A 20,695-nucleotide genomic window follows, 5' to 3' on the forward strand; every position below is an offset into this window, starting at 1 on the left:
TCTCCACCCCTGGTCCATCCTCTCCTCCTTTATTCACATCCTCACCCCTTCCCCCTGCTCCCCCTTCCTTCTTACTCCAGATGTCTATACCCCATTGGGTATATTTGCTGTTTCCTCTCCTAGCCATCTCTGATGAGAGCAAAGATTCCCTCATTCCCCCTTGCCTCCCCCTTCCATATCATTGCAATAGCTCATTGTAATAAAAAAAATCTTATTATGTGAAATATCCGGGACTATTCCCCCTCTCCTTTTTCTTTCTCCCATTCCATTTCCCTTTTTTTCCTATTGATTCCATTTTTACACCATATTTTATCTTCGAATTCAGATTTCTCCTGTGCTTCAACTATAAAAGCTCCCTCTACCTGCTCTATTAACTGAGAAGGTGCATATGAGTATTATCAGTGTCATTTTTCTATGCAGGAATACATGCAGTTCATCCTCATGAAGTCCCTCATATTTCCCCCCTCTTCTCCAATCTCCATGCTTCACCTGAGTCCTGTATCTGAAGATCAAACCTTCTGTTCAGCTCCGGCCATTCCAAAAGGAACATTTGAAATTCCCCTGGTTCATTGAAAGTCCATCTTTTTCCCTGGAAGAGGACATTCAGCCTTGCTGGGTAGTTCATTCTTGGCTGCATTCTAAGCTCTTTTGCCTTTCGGTATATTGTATTCCAAGCCCTACGAGCTTCCAATGTAGTTGCTGCTAAGTCCTGTGTGATCCTGACTGCAGCTCCATGATATCTGAACTGTGTCCTTCTGGCTGCTTGTAATATTTTCTCTTTGACTTGGGAGTTCTGGAACTTGGCTATAATATTCCTAGGGGTTGGTTTTTTGGGATCTCTTTGTAGGGGGGATCGGTGGATTCTCTCCATTTCTATTTTGCCCTCTGCTTCTAGAATATCAGGGCAATTTTCCTGTAGTAATTCTTTGAGAATGATGTCAAGGCTCTTTTCCTGATCATGACTTTCAGGTATTCCAATAATTTTTAAATTATCTTTTCTAAGTCTGTTTTCCATATCAGTTGTTTTTTCAATGAGATATTTCACATTTTCTTCTAATTTTTTCATTTTTTTGGTTTTGAAGTATTGATGCCTGATTTCTGGTAAATTCATCAATCTCCCTGAACTCTATTCTTTGTCTGAAGGATTTATTCTCCTCAGAGAGTTTTCTTATCTCTTTTTTCCATATGGCCAATTTTGCTTTTTAAAGCATTCTTCTCCTCAATAACTTTTTTTGAACTGTTTATCCATTTGACCTAAGCTGGTTTTTAGCATGCTATTTTCTTCAGCATTTTTTTGATTTCCTTTACTAAAACATTTTCATGTTTTTCCTGCATCTCTCTCCTTTCTTTTCCCAGTTTTTCTTCCAGTTCCCTCATTTGATTTTCAAAGTCTTTTTGGAGCTCTGTCATAGCCTGAGCCCAATTTCTGTTTTTTTTTGGAGTCTTTAGATGCAGGAGCTTGTGCTTCCTCATCTTCAGACTGAGTAATTTGATCATTCTTGGGCTCATTTGCAAAATATTTCTCAATGGTGTTCCTCTTGTTTCTTTGCTTGCTCATTTTCCCAGCCTAAGCATGTTTTGGGGGTGCTTCCTGGGCTTTTGGGACACTCCCACAAGGGTCTCATTGTGTGAGGCTCTGTCCTCCCTCCTGGTCTGTGAATGACCATAAGCACCCCCCTCTGCCACGGGGCTGAGGTGGGGGGGGGGGGGGCTGCTGTTCTATGGGGGAGCCTAGACTGCTATCAGGATCTGAATGTGGTCAGAGCCCCAGAGTCCTGTTCGAGGGGCAGAGGATAGAGTTTGGCAGTCTCTCTCTCTTCACTCCCCTCCCTCAGCTCAATGGGCTCATGCCCTGGGGGCTCCTTCTTCCCATGCTCCGCCTGCTTCCGAAGCTGCCCTGAGGGCTGGGCTCCACGTGCTCGTTCTGGCAGAGGTCCCCTGATGTTCCCCCACTTTGTGCCTGGTGCTCCCCGGGGTGCAGCTCAGGAGACTCCCCTGTTTCTGTGAGCCGCAGCTCCCAGAGCCTTGGGGCTGCCTCCAGGAGGCTGAAGTTCTTTCGCTCTGGTGGGCCACCCCTCTGGCGGGCCGCCCCTCCAACCCAGGGAACAGAGGCTTTCTGCTCTTTTCCAGGTTACCTTGAGTAGGAGAACTGCCTCACTGGGTCCCTTTGCAGGTTCCGTTTAGTTAGAGTCCTTAGCTTATGAGTTTTTATCAGAGAGCTCCTAAGACTCAATCCCTTCATGTCGCCATCTTGGTTCCACCCTTAACCTTGGATTTATAAACATATTTCAAGAGAACAAATGAAGAAAAAATGACATCTTTATTTTCACTAATAACCTTTTGTTTCCTTTTGTAACCCTATGTATCTTAAAGGCAGTGAAAACGTGCAGAAGAATGAGTTCTGGACCTGAAATAAGGAAAACCTGAGTTCAAATTCAAACTCAGACACTTGCTAGCTGTGACTTTGGGTAAATGAAAGCTAAGGTTAAATCACTATATAACTTATGTTATATTTCCTTCACTGTAAAATGGGATAATAATAGTACCCACACACCAGGGTTCTTTTGAGGTTCAATAAGATAATATTTGTGAAGTGCAAAGACCACTGCCTGGCACAAAGAATGCTTTTAATAAGTACATGCTCCCCTACTCTCAATTTACACAATTAAAAACATTATTTTGAGGAGGGGGTTCATCATACGCAAAAAAGGTTAAAAATTCCTGTTGGATAGTACCAATACAGTGTCTTTGAAAAACACCAGAGGACCAAACCCAACTTGATGCAGATACTAATGGTGTTGGCAGGAAAGAACAAATTTGTATTAAAGATTGCAAATTCTCAGTAGCGGGCAATAACTGAGCAGAAGGAAAAGCTAATAAACAAATACAGTAGGAGTAATGTTATTACAGAAGAATAAGGATAAGAATTAGAAGAAACTCAGAATTAGAATATTATAAACATTCTCAGATACCACTCAGTTTAAATCTCTTAATCAAATCAAGGAGCTATCTGCAATAAGGAAAAGTTTAAAGTTACTCTCAATAAGAAAGTATAGTGGCATCAAATTAGTCAACTCTATAACTTTATTATTAATAAAATGATAAAATTATTTTCCCAATGAGTCCTATCTTGAACAGGGGGGAAATACTGAAAGGAAGTCTCTACAAAGAATTGATGACATATGTTCTTGCACACAAAACAAAAAATAAAACTTCTTTATTAAGCCCTAAGTTAGACTGCCCATCTGTCTACCTCAGGAGTTCTTAATCTGGGATTTGTATACCTAAAAATATGTTTATAATTTCATTTCAATACAACAATTCTATGTATACTTTATATTTTAAAACATTTACTCTGAGAAGGGTCCATAGATTTCACCCACTAGCCAAAGGTGTCCATGACACAAAGATAGTTAAGTCTCTTGATTTTCACTTATGAGACCCAGCCTAGCCTTCTCTATTCAACAGTCACAGTTTTTCTCCATTTCTCTTAGTTTTTAAGTACTGAGAGGCCAAAACTAAATAGCTTTAAGAAACCTCTAGTGTCCCCAGTGCTCAAATCCCCAAAATTTAACAAGAAAAGCACAGTATTAAAAATACTGCTGGGGCCACCTAGAGGTTAGGGGAAGATTAGTATTTTCTGGGATTTAAAATGAATTGATAAGGGATCATAAAGAACCTTAGAAATCATCTGGACTAATCCTCTCACCTTACAGATGATAAAAATGAGGACCTTAGAAGTTAAAATCGCCTGAGTATAACTAGAAGGACTTGGGTTATAGCTCTAATCACATTTTTCAAAGGCCATATTTATTTCTTAAGTGATGAATTAATTAAAACTTTTCAAATTAATTAAAAGAACTAAAAATACACAGGGCTGCCAGCAAATAATTTTACATTTACAAGTAGTTATAAATTAAACACAGCCCATATTTATTGATATGTTTAGTCTAGTTCATTTATTTTGTAAAATACAGTTTATAAATAGGCAATGATTTTGCCAGTCAAGGCAGCTTATGAAACATAGACCACCTGTTATAACAAATGACATTTCTTTCTAGCTTATAGGTTTGCAAATTTTTTATACACATTGTCTCATTTGAGCTTTACAATAATAAACCTGAGATGGATATAAGGAGTCTTATTATCCCCATTTACAAACTTAAGAAATCTTAGGATCAAAGTGGTCACAGAGTCAGTAAATATTAGAAGCAAGATTTAGAGACTAACACAGTCAATTAAGAATCTGAACCCAAGTATTCTTGACTCACTAAGCCACACTACTTTCTAATTCAAACCCATATCTCTTCCAACTTAAGTTTAAGTTCTCTTTCCACTACACTGTATAGTCCTATCTTGTATAAAAACTGGTTAAATAACCATAAAAATAGTTTAAAAAGTAAGATTATGGCAAGTCAGCTGACAGAAAAGCTTAAGGCTACAGGGGAAGTCATGCATAAATTTCAAATAACAAATAATTACACAAAAATAATATTTTCTATACAATTCTGTGAGTCACCAGATTAACAAAAAAAAGAACACAAACTAAATTACCAATTTAGTACTATGCCACTTAAACTAATAGAGACATTATATTACAGACTAGACAAAATAATGAAATTTACCTGAAGAAACTAAAGGTAGAATCTTAAGGGAAATGAGGAGGAGACATAGGAAGGAAGGAAGGAAGGAAGGAAGGACGGACGGACAGCAATTCCAGACCTCAAAAACCATGCAAGTACTTGTGAAAAATAGATCAATGAAATAGATTAGATAAGTATCAATCAAAATTAAACTCAATAATTTGGCATTCGGTTAGTCCAACAACACAAATTACTTGGTAAATAACTCCCTTATTTAACAAGAACTTCTATGAAAATAGCAAAATAATCTTGGTAAAAAATAGGTTTAGATTAACAATTTACACTATATATATATATATATATATATATATATATATATATATATATATATATATATATGTATGTATATATCTCACAATACTGTTGTGAGGCCAGGGTCAAGAGGAAGGATGGAGTCAAGACTTTAGAATAGTAGGAAGAAATGCTCTGAGATCCTCCATACCACAAATTCTTTCCAATAGTCTCAGAAAATGCACCAGATAGAATCCTGGTGAGGAAATGCAGGAAAACATCATAGTGACCCTTTTGTCCATACAAGCATGATCTTTGTGCTTCATTCTCAAAGAAGACTATGATATCAGGGAGGTAATGCCATGACAAGCATATAAATTAGACTTGAGTGAAGGAATGCTGTTCGAAGTCACTAGCCTCATCCTCCCTTCCAGAGCCATCTGGGTCCAGTGGTCAAATATGAATCTGAATGATTGGAGATGGTCCTGGATGTGAGGTAATCAGGGTTAAGTGACTTGCCCAAGTGTCTGAGGCCAGATATGAACTCCAGTTTTTCTGACTTTAGAAGCTCTACCCTCTGCATCATCTAGCTGCCCAAGCATGGGATAATGAGGCAGACTGAGGTCTACTAACACTGGAGACATAGCTGGACAAGAAGCACATAGCACAAACACATCAGCACCCAAGAAGAGGTTGTGCAACAGGGTAAAAGGACATCTTAACTACAGAGACAAGGTAAAACTGCCAGCTTTGTCACCCACAAAATAGTCCCAGGTTGAAGCTCCAGGACAGATTGAAAAGGGGACCTGCACATGGAAAGCCCTGTCAAGTGTCCGAAGAAAAGAAAAGAAGCAATTCAGAAACCAGCAACAGCAGGTTGACATGGACCCCAAATGTGAAACTCACATTTTTTTGCTGAGTGGGCTAGCCCAGACAGTAAAAAAAAAAAAAAATCTGCAAAGAAAAACTGGGCCAATTCTGCTACTCTGAGCCATGATAGCTTCCAGCTAGAGTCTAGCAATAAGTCTAATTTTTAATAGACTGAAACCCAGGTCAGGAACTTGTAGAGCTCAAACTGGGGGGCTAGCAATCATTCTTTGCCCTAGCTCTGACTTTGGGAGCACTGAAAATCTGAGATTCTGGAATAATGCAATACTCATTACTCCAATAAAGCAAACTTTCCTTCCAGAAGTGTCATAGCATACAGTCCTAACAAAGTTTGAAGTCATGAAAAATGGGCAAACAAAGAAAGAATATCACCATTATTAGGATGGTAGCAAGGAGGCTCAAAATACCAACACAGAAAAAATGGCTCCAAAACATCTACAAGCATTGTTTCAGAAAAAACACATCTAGGTCACAAACTCAAAATTAAACTCAATTCCTAGAAGAAACAATAGTTATTTTTTACGTTTAATATTGTTTTTATTAAATGGAATGAGAGTATTTAAGAAAAAAACTGGAAAAGAAGTGAGAGCTACAGAAGAAAGAATAAGAAAGGGAAACAACTAATAACTTCGCATAAGAAGATTACCCAAGTAACACACCCTCTGAAAATTCAAATGGATCAAATAGAAGCCAAGGATTTCATGAGGCAAATGGAAATATTCAAACAAAGCCACAGAAAAACAGAAGAAAATATAAGGTATCCCACCTGGCAAAGTGATTCAGGAGAAAAATTTTAACAATTATTAGATTATCAAAACAACAGTCTAAAAAAGAACCAAGACATCAATTTTTAAGAAATCTTAAAACTGCTAGATCTCTTAGAAACAGAGGGCAAAATGGAAAACAGGAGAATACACCAATCATCTCCTGAAAGAATTCCCAAAATGAAAATTTCCAGGAGTATCACTGCCAAAACACAGAGTTTCCAGATCAAGGAAAAAACTACTGCAACCAGACATTAAGAATTCAAATAGTGAGGAACCATAGTCAAAATCACACTCAATTTGGCAGCAATTCTAATAAAGGAGCATAAAATTCCAGAAGGCAAAAAATATAGACTTATAACAACAATAACTTACCCAGAAAAACTAAGTGCAATGCTACAGGAGAGAAATGAATTAAATAAAGGACTTCCAAAAATTGCTGATGAAAAGAAAAGAGAAGTAAAGAAACTCTGAATACAAACACAGGAGTGAAGTGAAGCATAAAAAAGTAAGCATGAATGAACAATGATAAGGGACTAACAAAGGTAAACTGCTTACATTCAAATATGAGGAGATGATACATATATCCCCTCTGATTCCCATCATCATCAGGGTTCATAAAGGGAGTCCAATTGAGACAAGGCCTGGGAGTAACTGTTCTATTTTGATGCTCTGAAGAAAAGAATGGAAAGAGAGAAGAAGAATGCACTGAAGAAAATGGGAAAGAAATATTAGAGAAAATTATCTCACATAATCAAAGTGTACAAGTAGACATCTATACAAATGAGAGGGAGGGGCAGCTGAAACTAGAACCTCAATTTCATCTGAACTAGTCAAAAGATTGAAGAATACATACATACATACATATACACATGCAAACATAGTTCAGAATTATGTTTCATTCAACAGTGAAATAAGAGGAAAAGAAGAGGAGAAAGGAGAGGGAATTCATTTAATCCTAAACAAAAGAAATTCTAGAGTTGTAAAAAAAATATTTATAGCTCTTTTTTTAAGAGACAAATAATAGGAATCTGAGAGGATGCCTATATATTAGGGAATAAATAAACAAGTTATGGTACATAAATGTGAAAGTATACTTTTGTGCTGGACTTTTATCAGTGTAATAGCCAACTAAGATTTCAGAGGACTCATGCTGAAACATTATGCCCATCTTCTGATGAAAAGGTGAAAGATTCAGAATTAAATATATTCTTTCAAACATGGTCAATGAGAAATTTTGTTTTGTTTGACTATGCATGCTTGTAGCAAGGTTTTTTTCCTTCCTTTCCCATTTAAGGGCAGGAAAGCAGGAAATGGGATGGAAAGAAGTTTCACTGTTGTTTGAAAATAAAATAAAATCCAATTTTTAAAAATACTGTCCAAATAGATAATAATAGAAAACATCAAGGACAATGAGTTGACATAGTAGATAGAAAACCCACCCTGGAGTCAGGATCCTGTCTTAGACAGTTGATACCCTGGGTAAATAACTTAACCCCATTGCCTCATAAAAATCAAAAATAATAAAAAAGATCACATTATTTCTAAAAAATTATTGGAAAATATATGGAAGTAGGTTTATAACTATAGCTAGGAGGAGAATTCTTAACCAAAAGTTGGAGATCGCAAAATATGAAATAGATGATTTTAATTATGTGAAATTGAAAAGTTTTCACATTTAAAAAATGAAGCAAAGTTAAAAATGGAAACTGACATAAAAAAACTGTTATCAAATATCTTTGATAAGAATTGTCAATCCAAGACATATATGGAATTACAAATATATGGTATATATGCAAATACATTAGCCCAAGAACCATTTCCAATGGATAGAGGGTCAAAGGATATGAACAAGAAGCCAAAGGCACAAGTGAGCTGAACAATGGACTTTGAGTGAAAAAGACCTAAATTTCAATCCTTCTTCAAGAGTCTGTATAGCCCAGGGTAGATCACTTAACCTCTTTTAGGTTCAGTTTCATTATATATAAAATTAGGAGATAGGACTCAATAGCTTCTTAGGTTCCTTTCAATTCTAAATCTATGATCCTATGATTTGTCCCAATGTTGGTAGACAGTGGATACTCCAAATGCCATTTTCAAAAGATAAAGTGTAAATTATTAACCACCATATAAAAAAAGACAAGTCCAAATCTTTAACGTTAAATATGAGAAATGCAAATAAAACTAATTCTGAGATTTTATATCACGTAGAGAAAAATAGTCAAATAAGACAAAACATAGGATTAGTCAATGTTGTAGAAATGGGATATAAAGAGACAAGTATATCTACCCACAGCTGGTAAAGCTGTAAAATGGTTCAACTATTCTGTAAAGCATTTTAGAATCATGCTTTAAAGACTGCCTAAAATTAAAATAATAAAATATCAAATAAGCAAGATGAAATCACAACAAAAACAAATGTTTTAAAAATGAACAGAATCTATTATACAAAGTCATATGTTAACAAAAACTGAAGACACAAAAGAAATAAAGGAATACCTTCAAAAATAGAATATATCCAAACTGACAAAAGACCAAGTAAAGATCTTTTATTTTAATTTTTATTAAAGATATTATTTGAGTTTTACAATTTCCCCCCCAATCTTACTTGCCCCCCCATGGTAAGCAATCTGTCAGTCTTTACTTTGTTTCCATGTTGTACCTTTATCCAAATTGAGTGTGATGAGAGAGAAATCATATCCTTAGAGAAGAGACAAGAATTCTAAGAGGTAACAAGATCAGACAAGATATCTGTTTTTTTCTAAATTAAAGGGAATAGTCCTTGAACTTTGTTCAAACTCCACAGCTCCTTAACTAGATCCAAGTAAAGATCTTAAATAATCCAGTCTCAGAAAAGGAAATAGAACTACCAAAGAGAATTCTATCAAATACTTAAAGAACAACTACTTCTTAAACTACATGAATTCTTCTCAAAAACTGCACAAGAAAGCACTTGCCAGAATCCTTCTATATTAATACATAAGTTAGGTAAGGAGAACTACAGACCAATATCATTAATGAATATTGATTCAAAAATTTTAAATAAACAAAATCCAAGAAGTCTATAGTGATTTATTTGAGAAAGCAAATATTATGACCATGTTAGAATTTTAGGAGGGGTGCTTTGAAATTTGAAATTTTTTGAAATCTAGCAACATCTCAATAGATGAAGAAAAAAAGCCTTTGACAAAGTAAAATACTCATTTAAATTTACAAAACAAAAACCTACAAAGTACATGCATCAAAGGACCCTTTTTGTCACACAAAAGTTATCTCTCTCTCTCTTAAACCAAAACATCATAAACAATATTCCCTAAAACCTTTTTTCTAATAAATGTGAGTGAAGCAAGTATTCCCAGACTTCCTTCTATTATTTGATATATTTTCAGAAATGCTGCTAAGAGCAATAATACAAGAGGGAGGAATTAGAGGCATAAAGAGTTAAAGAGGAACTAAAACTATAACTATTTGCAAATGATATGATGGTATATTTGTAAAATCCCAGGGAATCAGCAAAAGCTGAGATTATTAATAGTTTCAACAAAGTTCAGGTTACAAAAATCTTAAAAAATCAACAGCATGTTTATTTAACAGTAACAAAATAAGGAGCAATAGAAAGTGAAATTCCATTATAAATAAATACAAAATGTATAAAATATCTGAGGATTCATCAATCAAAACACAAAAAAACTTGTACAGCACTTCTTAAAGAAACAGGGAACAATTTAAATAGCTAGAGGAATATTCAGTTCTCAAGGTTGAGTCATACAAATACAATAAAAATGACAATACTACCAAAGTTAACTATACTGCATTGCTATGCCAACCAAATTACTAAATAAATGTGTTACATAACTTGTTAAAAGAACAAAATTAATTTTAAAAGCAAAAATATTTAGTAAATCAAGGAAAATAATGAAAAGTAGTGGGAATAAAGGGGGAATACAGTTCTAGATCTCAAAACTATATTAAAAGCAGAAATCATCAAAATTATCTAGTGATAGTTAAAAAATAGAAAGGTTAGTAGAACAAGATTAGAGCAAGGACTATCAGAAACAATGCAATCAGAAAGACAATTAAGAAACTTTAAATTATGCTTCATTCTTCTTTAACCATGCATGTCTTTTCTTTCCCAATCATCTAAACAACATAAGTTTATGTTTCACATCATATATCCTGAAGACATAGCTAGAAAGAGGAGTGACTAGGACACTGGGCCTGGAGTCTGGAACATTTGAGTGCAAGTACAGACCACCCACCCACCCTAAGTGCTGTGTGATTCTGGCTGGGAAAGTCACTTAATCTCTATTGGCTTAGTTTCCTCAACTGTAAGACAGATAATATAGCCCCTCCTTCGAAGAGTGGTTCTGAGGATCAAATGAGATAATATTTGTAAAGAATTTTTCCACACAGTGCCTGGCACATAGTAGGGCCTTTATAAATGCTTATTTGATAAGGAGGATCTTGTTTGTAACTGAACATTCTACTCTAAATCCTATGCCTTGATTCACTAGTTAGTTCTTACTAATTTTAGGTAGTTCATTTATTATGTAGTTCATTACAAATACTAGTGTGAAAACTGTGAAAAAAAGTGAAATTACTGTATGAATCTGAGCCACTGCTAAGAAATGTGTCTACATGTATGTGCATATTTATGTGAAGTGTAACGAGGCCAATTTCTGAATGTGAAACAATATGAAATGTGTCTACATATGTTTATATTTATATGAAACATAATGAGGCCGATTTCTATAATGTGAATCAATTTGAGTTCAATATTAATGAGCTGAAAAACATAATTTAAAAAAAACCATTATAGTCCTAACCAACCAATTTAATAAAATCACTGAAGAAATTTCTTACCTAGCCAATCCCTCTTCATAGAGATAAATGACAAGAGGATCATAGGACGTCACAAGCACATAGAGACGTACATCAAATTTGAAATCTAGAAGAAATGTTGACTTTTCAGTGAAAAATAATTCCAATTATATACTGTAAAAAAACTAAATGACACATGTAGAGCATAGCATGGAAAAAACAACATTCCATCCCCATCCCTTGTGAATAAACCCAGCTTTTTTATATTCTAAGATGACTTTAAGGAGGATTTCTTCTTTAGAAAACCATGAGAATTTTCAAATCAACAAGACCTGATCTTAAGAACAGTGCGGGGGCAGCTAGGAAGAGCAGTGGATAGAGCACCAGCCCTTGGAGTCAGGAGGACCCAAGTTCAAATCTGATCTCAGACATTTAATAATTACCTAGCTGTATGACCTTGGGCAAGTCACTTAACCCCACTGCCTTGCAAAAAACAAACAAAAATAACAGTGCAGCAATTTCTAGCCCAATATAGACAAAGTTATAATCACAACTTACCATCTATGAGCAGAGGATTGTTGATATAACGAGAGACCAGGATGTTCTCTTCCAGAGAAATTTGGTTTGGCTATAAAATAGAAAGAGTTGAGAAGACATAAATGCTGAGGCATCCTAACACATATCCTGACTTTTTGAGAAAGGCAATTAAGAAACTTTATGTTTCAGTCTTCGTTAATCCATGCATGTCTTTCCCAATCCTCTAAACAACATAAGTTTATGCTATAGAACAGCTTTCACATCATATATCCTGAAGAGGTAGCTAGACAGGGAGTGGCAAGGTAGCACAGTGGATAGAGCATTGGCCCTGGAGTCAGGAGTCCCTGAATTCAAATCTGGCCTCACACACTTAAATAATTACCTAGCTGTGTGGCCTTGAGCAAGCCACTTAACCCCATTGCCTTGCAAAAAAAAAAAAAAAAAAAAAAAAGAGGTAGCTAGACAGGAGTAGTGACTAGGGCACTGGGCCTGGAGTCTGGAACATTTGAGTGCAAGTACAGACCACCCACCCACCCTAGGTGCTGTGTGATTCTGACTGGAAAAGTCACTTAATCTCCATTGGCTTAGTTTCCTCAGCTGTAAAACATAGATAATATAGCCCCTCCTTCAAAGAGTACTTCTGAGGATCAAATGAGATATTTGTAAAGAATTTTTCCACACAGTGCCTGGCACATAGTAGGGCCTTTATAAATACTTATGCTCTTCCCCACCTTTTCCTAAGAGCATTATAAAACTTACTTCAATATTTCAAGGATCTGTGATTTCATCCCTGTAAACTGTCAAAAACTAACATAGATCATGATCCCCTCTCCTCAGCTTGATAGATGGTTGTAGCTGAGAAATTCATTATATACGTAATAATACAGATTTAATATAGCATTAAATTAGAGTGGAATTAAAAAAAATAATGAATTTTTAGTAAGTAAAAACTTGTTTTCTTATAATTTTAGGTGGAAAGCAAATTTTAAAATACTACCTTATTTTTAAATGATTGGCTTCTCCAAAGATTTTACTTTTTTTTTTTTTTAGGTTTTTGCAAGGCAAATGGGGTTAAGTGGCTTGCCCAAGGCCACACAGCTAGGTAATTATTAAGTGTCTGAGACCAGATTTGAACCCAGGTACTCCTGACTCCAAGGCTGGTGCTTTATCCATACGCCACCTAGCTGCCCCTCTCCAAAGATTTTAAAGAACTTTTCATAGTCCTTTAAACCATAAATACTTATGTTCCCTTTGAAAAAGAACAGACTTTCTTTCTGTAACAGAAAGAGCATGGCCTAACCTGATTTCCAATATTAAGTCTGACACTACTAGTAATGAGGTACAACTCATTTAACTATCTAAGCCCCAGTTTCCCCATCTGTAGAATGAAGATAATACTTCTCTGACATTTCCCAAGGTGGTTGTGAGGAAAGCAGTTTGTAAGCTTAAAGATATATAATAAACGTGTTATTTTATTATGTAATTACTTATTCATTGAAGATTATCTATTAAGCAAATGTGTATTAGGTGTTATAGGAGAAAACAAAAGAAAAGAAATTCCACAAATCCTATCCTTGGGGAATTTACAATTTAGTTAAAGGGTTAAAATGCACAAGTGTAATGATGTAAGATTATAAGGTAGTATATATTTCTAAAGAGATCAAAGACAGTACAAAATGAGTCCAAATACATTGAAGAGACACTAAATGGGAAGAGTGGTCAAAGTTAGATGGATTAAACAGGGAAAGCTTCTTGAGTAAGAAAGAAGTGCATCAAACTTAAGAAGACATCAAACACCTGGTAAACTGTGCTTTATACAACATTTGGATAATGTGGATATCAAACACAGAAGAAGAAAGGCAATGGCTAAGATAAACAGATGGGAAAACTGAATTATTTAAAGGAGGTAGAAACAGGATAGCTTAGCAAGTACAAAGACCAAACTGAGTGTTCATAAGAAAAAAATACATTTAGAAAAGCCCAGGTGAGAGAGATTTGAATGTGAAGGGAAATTTAGATGTGAGAATATGATTAAAAGAAATGTGAAAAAAGCATAGTCAGCCAATAAGCATTTATTAAGTGCCTACTATGTGCTAAGTCCAAGGGATATAAAAAGGAATAAAAGACAGTTCCTACACTCAAAGAACTCAAGCTCACAAATGAGGTAGACAAACAAATACAGAGGAAGGTATGAAAATTAAGAGGAGTTGGAGGTAGTTGGGATTTGAAGAAAGTCAGGGAAGCCAAAAAGCAGAAGTAAAGAGAGAGAGCATTTCAGGCAAGGGGGGGCAGTCAGAGAAAGTCTCTAATGCAAGAGATACAAGAATCTTACTTGTGGAACAGCAAGGCCAGTGTCAAAGATCAAAGAGTAATTGTCAGGGAGTAAAAGTGAAAGAAGGTTGGAAAGGCAGAATGGGGCTAATATGGAGGTTTTGAGTACCAAATAGAGGATTTTATATTTCCTCTTAAAGGCAACAGGGAGCCACTAGAGTTTATTGAATAAGCAGGGTGATATGGGCAGATCTGCACTTTAGGAAAATCACTTTATTGGTTGAAAAAAAGAATAGCTTGGAGTGGGAAGAGACCTGAGGCAACCACTCATCATCAGGCTCTTGCAATAATCCAATAAAACATGAAGTGATGAGAACCCTCAAGCTGATGGTGGCATTGTTTAGGAGGAAAGGGAAGCCTCTAGCAAAGATGTTGCAGAGGTGAAAGTGACAGATCTTGGCAACACATTGCATCTGAAGAGTGAGAGATAGTGAGGAGAAAGTAATGTCTAATTTGTGGGCCTAGGAAGATTGTGATGTTCTTGACAATAAAAGAAGGTTAAAATAATGAGTTAAGTTTTAGAAATACTAATTTTGCAGCAGCTAGGTGATGCAGTGGATAGAGCACCAGCCCTGGAGTCTGGAGGACCTGAGTTAAAATCTGGTCTCAGACACTTAATAATTACCTAGCTGTGTGACCTTAATCACTTAATCCCAGTGTCCTGCAAAAAAAAAAAAATGTTGATTTTTAGATATTTGCTTGACATTCAGTCTGAGATATCTGAAAGGCGGTTGAAGATATGAGACTGGAGGCCAGTACAATTCCACCTAATACATAGTAGGTGCTTATTAAATACTTATTGACTAAGTGACTACTTATAACACTCACAATAAATTTCATAACAGAAATAGAAAACTTAGATTTGAGAATCAGCAACACAGAGATAATTAAATTCATGGATATTGATGAGGTCCCAAGGTAAAGTAGTACTGATGGAGAAGGGAACATAGTAGATAGAGAACTTTAATACACACTGGCTTGGTGTGTTCCCATTTTCTCAAGTGACTAAATCTTTGAGAGTCTCAGGAAATCCTCTAAGAAAGTTGCAAAAGTTATTGACCAGGGGCAGCTAGCTGGCGTAGTGGATAAAGCACCGGCCCTGGAGTCAGGAGTACCTGGGTTCAAATCCGGTCTCAGACACTTAATAATTACCTAGCTGTGTGGCCTTGGGCAAGCCACTTAACCCCATTTGCCTTGCAAAAACCTAAGAAAAAAAAAAGTTACTGACCTACAAGGAATGAGTGATTTGTTTCATTTGTCCAAAAATTTTTTTTAAAAATATGGATAGAGCAGGGTGGCTAGGTGGTGCAGTGGATAGAGCACTGGCCCTGAAGTCAGGACTACCTGAGTTCAAATCCAGCCTCAGACACTTAATAATGACCTAGCTGGCCTTGGGCAAGCCACTTAACCCCATTGCCTTGCAAAAAAAAAAACACAACTTAAAAAAAAAATATGGGTAGAGGGGTGGCTAGGTGGCACAGTGGATACCAGCCCTGGAGTCAGGAGGACCTGAGTTCAAATCAGACCCTCAGACACTTAATAATTACCTAGTTGTGTGGCCTTGGGAAAGCCACTTAACCCCAATGCCTTGCAAAAACCTAAAGTTAATTAATTAATTAATTAATTAATTAATTAAAATAAATAAATAAAATGAATTTTTTTTTTTAAAATGGGTAGAATGAAAACCAGGGTAGCATACTGGATAGAACATACAGTACGAACATATAGTACCCTGAGTCAGAAAGACCAAAAGTCAAATCTTACCATGGAAACTTATTAGTTGCAGGACCCAAAGAGGTAACTTACCCTCTCTAAATGTTTCTGATTCTATAAAGTTTTAAATATGTTGGGTATTATAGCACCTACCGATACTTACCTGTTGTAAGGATGAAATAAGATTCTGTGTGTAAATCACTTTGCAACCTTTAAAGAGCTACATAATTAAGGGCTATGATAATGATGATGGAGGTCATGGTCCTGATGCGGGAAACACTGACTGAGTATAACTATGTATAAGATTCTAACTTTGCATAAGATTGATTAGAATAGAAAATAATATAAGCAGCCTAGGTGTAAGTCCATTGAAGTGACAGATGGAAGGAGATAAGATTTCCATGGCCACAAAATCAAAAGAAAAAAGGAATAATATAATTGTAAACAATTTACAGGTGGGAAGGTTGAAATATAATTTAAGTGACTGGTCCGAGAAGTTAAGAGGTGAAACAGCACATAAATTAATTTTCATATATAGTTTATCAAACCTCCTTATTAGATAAATAAAGCAGGAGGGTAGACAGGAGCGAGGGGAGATAGGAAGAAAAGGGAACAAGCTTTATTAAATCTGCCTTATATCAGACACTGTTCTAAGCTCTTCACAATTATTGTCTCATTGATCCACATAACAATCCTGGAGAGTGTTATTATCCACATTTTGCAGCTGAGGAAAAAGACAGACAGTCACTTGCCTGGGGGTTTGCACAGTAAGTAGTGTTGTCTGAGGCCAGATTTAAACCTGAGTTTTCCTGACTCTGGCCCAGGGACCCTATCCACATCCAGGCTTTTTCAGCACCCAAGGTATTAACATGATGAGACACAGAAAGCAACTGTGCCTTTTGAAAATAAATGGAAGAGAAAAATTCTTACATAGGACCAAGAAAGAAAAGCAGAGAGGAAAAAAAATCTTGTACTCTAACCCCTAAATCCCTTGGCTTTAATAGATGAGATTTACTTTATATTCCCAGGGGACCAGGTCTCTAGGCCATGTCCCAGTCAGCTTTTCACCACATCCCTATTCCAACACTTTTCAGAACCCCTTTGTGTGGTCTCTTCCCCTATGAGAAAGTAACTTTTGTGAGACCAGAGACTGTCTTGTTTTAATCTATATTCTTAATGTTTTGCAGGGTGCCTGGCTCATGTTGTTTTTCAGCCATTTTAGTCATGTCTGACTATTTGAAACCTTATTTGGGATTTTCATGGCAAAGATACTGCAATAGTGTGCCATTTTCTTCTCCTGTTCCTTTTTCAGATGAGGAAACTAAGGCAGACAAACAGGTTAAATGACTTGCCTATGATCAAACTGCTAGCTAGTAAATGTCAGAGGTAGGATTTGAACTCAGGTCTTCCTGACTCTAGGCTTGGCACTGTCCACTGTGCCACTTAGCTACCCTGCCTAGCTCAAAGAAAATACTTAATAGATACTTGATCTAGCTGTCTAGGTTTATCTACCCATCTATATGTGTCTATATGTGAGGGAAATAGTTAGGGGGAGAGAGAGATAGAGAATCTGAGAGAGACAGCAATTTTAAGAACAAGGAGATTACTCTGAACTCAATTCAAATGAATTCAATTCAATAAATGTTTGCCAAAGGTATATTAAATAGTGAATATTGTGCAAGACTCTGGTTGAAATATAAAATCTGGATGAATTATTTGTCTAAAAGGAGAACATAGGGGTGGCTAGGTGGCGCAGTGGATAAAGCACCAGCCCTGGAGTCAGGAGTACCTGGGTTCATATCCGGTCTCAGACACTTAATAATTACCTAGCTGTGTGGCCTTGGGCAAGCCACTTAACCCCATTGCCTTGCAAAAAAGCTAAAAAAAAAAAAAAAAAAAAAAAGGAAAAACATGACTTCAATACATATGCCACATGTACAAATAATAAATTAAGAAAATCCAGATGCAACAAATTTATTGGTTAATTTATAAAACAGTCTAATTTGATAATTTCTAGAATTATACTAGCATTTCGAATAGCTCTAGGTTTAAACACCATGAAAATAAATAAGAATAACTAATAAGTAACAAGAGATTAAGGTCAAAATAAAGTAGAAGAATAGAATATTATAGCTTAAAGTGGGCACAAAACAAGAGGATATAATATTCTCTACCCTGTTAGAGGTCTGCAGAACTCTATTATCTCAATTGGAATTACAACAATAAAACTGTCCACAAAAGTATAAAAGCTGATTTAGAGTATGGCCATCAGGCTGTGTTTGAACAAATCTTCCCATTAGATTCAATTTCTTCACCTACAAATCTTTCAAGAAGTCAAGAGTCCATAAGATGGAATTTTAAAATCCAATTTGGCAGAAAAACGGAAGCTCCATAAATTATACATTGAGACTTTACTAATAGGATTAAGGAAAAGGGGGTCCATACTAAAGAAAAAAATCTTAAATTTAAGTTTCAACAGTAGGTCTACAAAATAAAAGTAAATAGGTACAAAATGGAAATTAGGTTGCCTTGAATTAAAAAGGACTATTGTTGTTAAAAAATAAAAGATATTTTTTCTGATACAGAGAACAATAGAAAGACTTAAATGAACTGATGCAAAGTGACGCAAGCAGAACCAGGTAAACAATATACAGAATGGCTGTACCAATTTATATGGAAAGAACAAAAAAAGCAAAAACTGAATGCCATGTAATTATGATAAACAAGCTTGTCATGAAAGAAGAGAGAAAAAATTCACCTCCCTCCATTTTTGCAGATTTGGAGGATCTGAATATGTGGGACACTATTATATACCATTAGACTTAGTTGACATGTTGGTTCATTTTGCTGAACTGCTTCTTTTTCTCTCTTTCTTTTTAATCCTATGTTACAAAAGAAGACAAGATCTCTCTGGAAATGAATATGATATAAAACCCAGACTATGTCAATAAATATAATTGGGTCTAACTTATAAAATAACAGTCTCTGAAGAAGTAAAGTTACAGCTAATCAACCCCAATGGCAAAAGAGAGGTATGTAATGGGCACAAGAATGTCCACCATTAACATTAACAATATTAGCAACACAAAATTATACATCAGAAACCAGAAAGTTGTTTAAATAGAATTTCAAAAAGTAATGAGTTATTCAAGAACAAGATACATCCAATGGAGCACCAGTAAGCTCTATTGATATACATTTGTTGTCTAGAAATAGAAAGGCTTTCCAGCACAATTGGTGTAGTACTTCCACCCAGGCAAGATTTGCAGGAAGATACACAGGAAAAGAGGCCAAGAAAGGGGGTTCCTACATCAATGAAACTGCAGATACTTCAAAGTGTATTTAACAAACAAAAGGAACCTTCTGTTTTTCTTGTTAATCCACAAAATTAGTCTTTGGCATTGATTATCATAGCTCATAAAATTTCAAATGCCAAGGTCTTCCACTACATCCAAGCCATCTCCAGATGTCCTGATTCATATCTGGCCACTGGACCCAGATGGCTCCAGAGGAGAAAGTAAGGCTAATAATTTTGCCCTGCACCCTTTCACTTAAAAACAACTTACTTGTTTGTCATGGCATCACCTCCCTGATATCATAGTCTTCTTTAAGTACAAAAGACAAACAACAAAATAAAAGTGATATTAAGACCTATATAACAAGGTATGTTACTAGTTCAGATTAATAAGTTTAGATTTTATGAGTTCACTCCCTGAAGGGACTGAAAATTTAAATGACTGCATTCATAAAGTCAGCAATACAAAACTCCCTCAACACATCTTCTCTGTTAATCTATTATCCTATTATTCTCTCACTGAGATACTAGTATTCATTCATATCAGCATCTAATAAATCACCAATATAAGTCCTGTATTCCCTTCAGCTTTTCTTTATCAGATGCTCACAAGTAAGAGTTTCCCATTGAACTAATATTAAGACAAAGTAGTATATGCTTTATTTCAAACTAAATAATTTTTCTCTCTTGTTAGAAAGAAATATTGAAAGAAATACTTCAAAAGGAATATAATCACCCATATACATTTACTACCATAATTATCTAAGTATCATATTTATCCAAGTCTTTATTCCAAGAAAAATCCAATTGCCAGGACTTTCCTTTGACTCATTTCCTTAGATGTACATTAACCTTATTACGTGTACATAATATAAATAGTATTATTTTTACTTGTGTGTTTCTTTACTATTCGGTTCTCTCTCTCTCTCTCTCTCTCTCTCTCTCTCTCTCTCTCTCTCTCTATATATATATATATATATATATATATATATATATATATGTTTGTTTATATTAGGAATATTACAAAACTCCTATATAAGTCAAAAACCATGAAGTGTTTTGCATAGAGCAGATGAGTAAATAATATTTTTATGATGGCACACATACTTTTTTCACTAGTTCCCATTTATCACATTTCAATCATCCTAATTCTAGGACCAATATAACCCATGATTCATTTCATTAACTAAAGCATTTCAAAACTTCAGGATTCTTAGGAAAATTGGAAACATCTATTTTTTATTACAGTTTAAGAAAAATAGATCACAGTTTCTAATAAATGAACACATAAAAGAACATACTTAAGTTTCATATCTCCTCATATACTGTGAGTCACTATTTTGTCAAAAGATAGTACATACTAGCGTTTTGCCTTGCATTCATGGAGTACCAAGCTGTCTTGCTGATATGGGAGAAAACAAATCAAGAGCTAAGGATTCCAGCAGTATCCAGACCATCACCAGATATCCTGT

The 20,695-nt window shown here is 35.4% G+C and overlaps 1 protein-coding gene across 1 annotated transcript in view; it reads right to left on the reverse strand.

The window, feature by feature from the left end:
* The window catches only part of TTLL5 (tubulin tyrosine ligase like 5), a 469,247-nt gene that overhangs the window by 325,738 nt on the left and 122,814 nt on the right, over positions 1 to 20,695 (reverse strand). Inside the window, 2 exon segments of the mRNA XM_074235683.1 lie at positions 11,390 to 11,474; positions 11,906 to 11,975. Of these exon segments, the coding sequence (XP_074091784.1) occupies positions 11,390 to 11,474; positions 11,906 to 11,975 (155 nt within the window).

Source organism: Macrotis lagotis, chromosome 4 (assembly GCF_037893015.1).
Source record: "Macrotis lagotis isolate mMagLag1 chromosome 4, bilby.v1.9.chrom.fasta, whole genome shotgun sequence".
In the NCBI taxonomy this organism is placed as follows: Eukaryota; Metazoa; Chordata; class Mammalia; order Peramelemorphia; family Peramelidae; genus Macrotis; species Macrotis lagotis.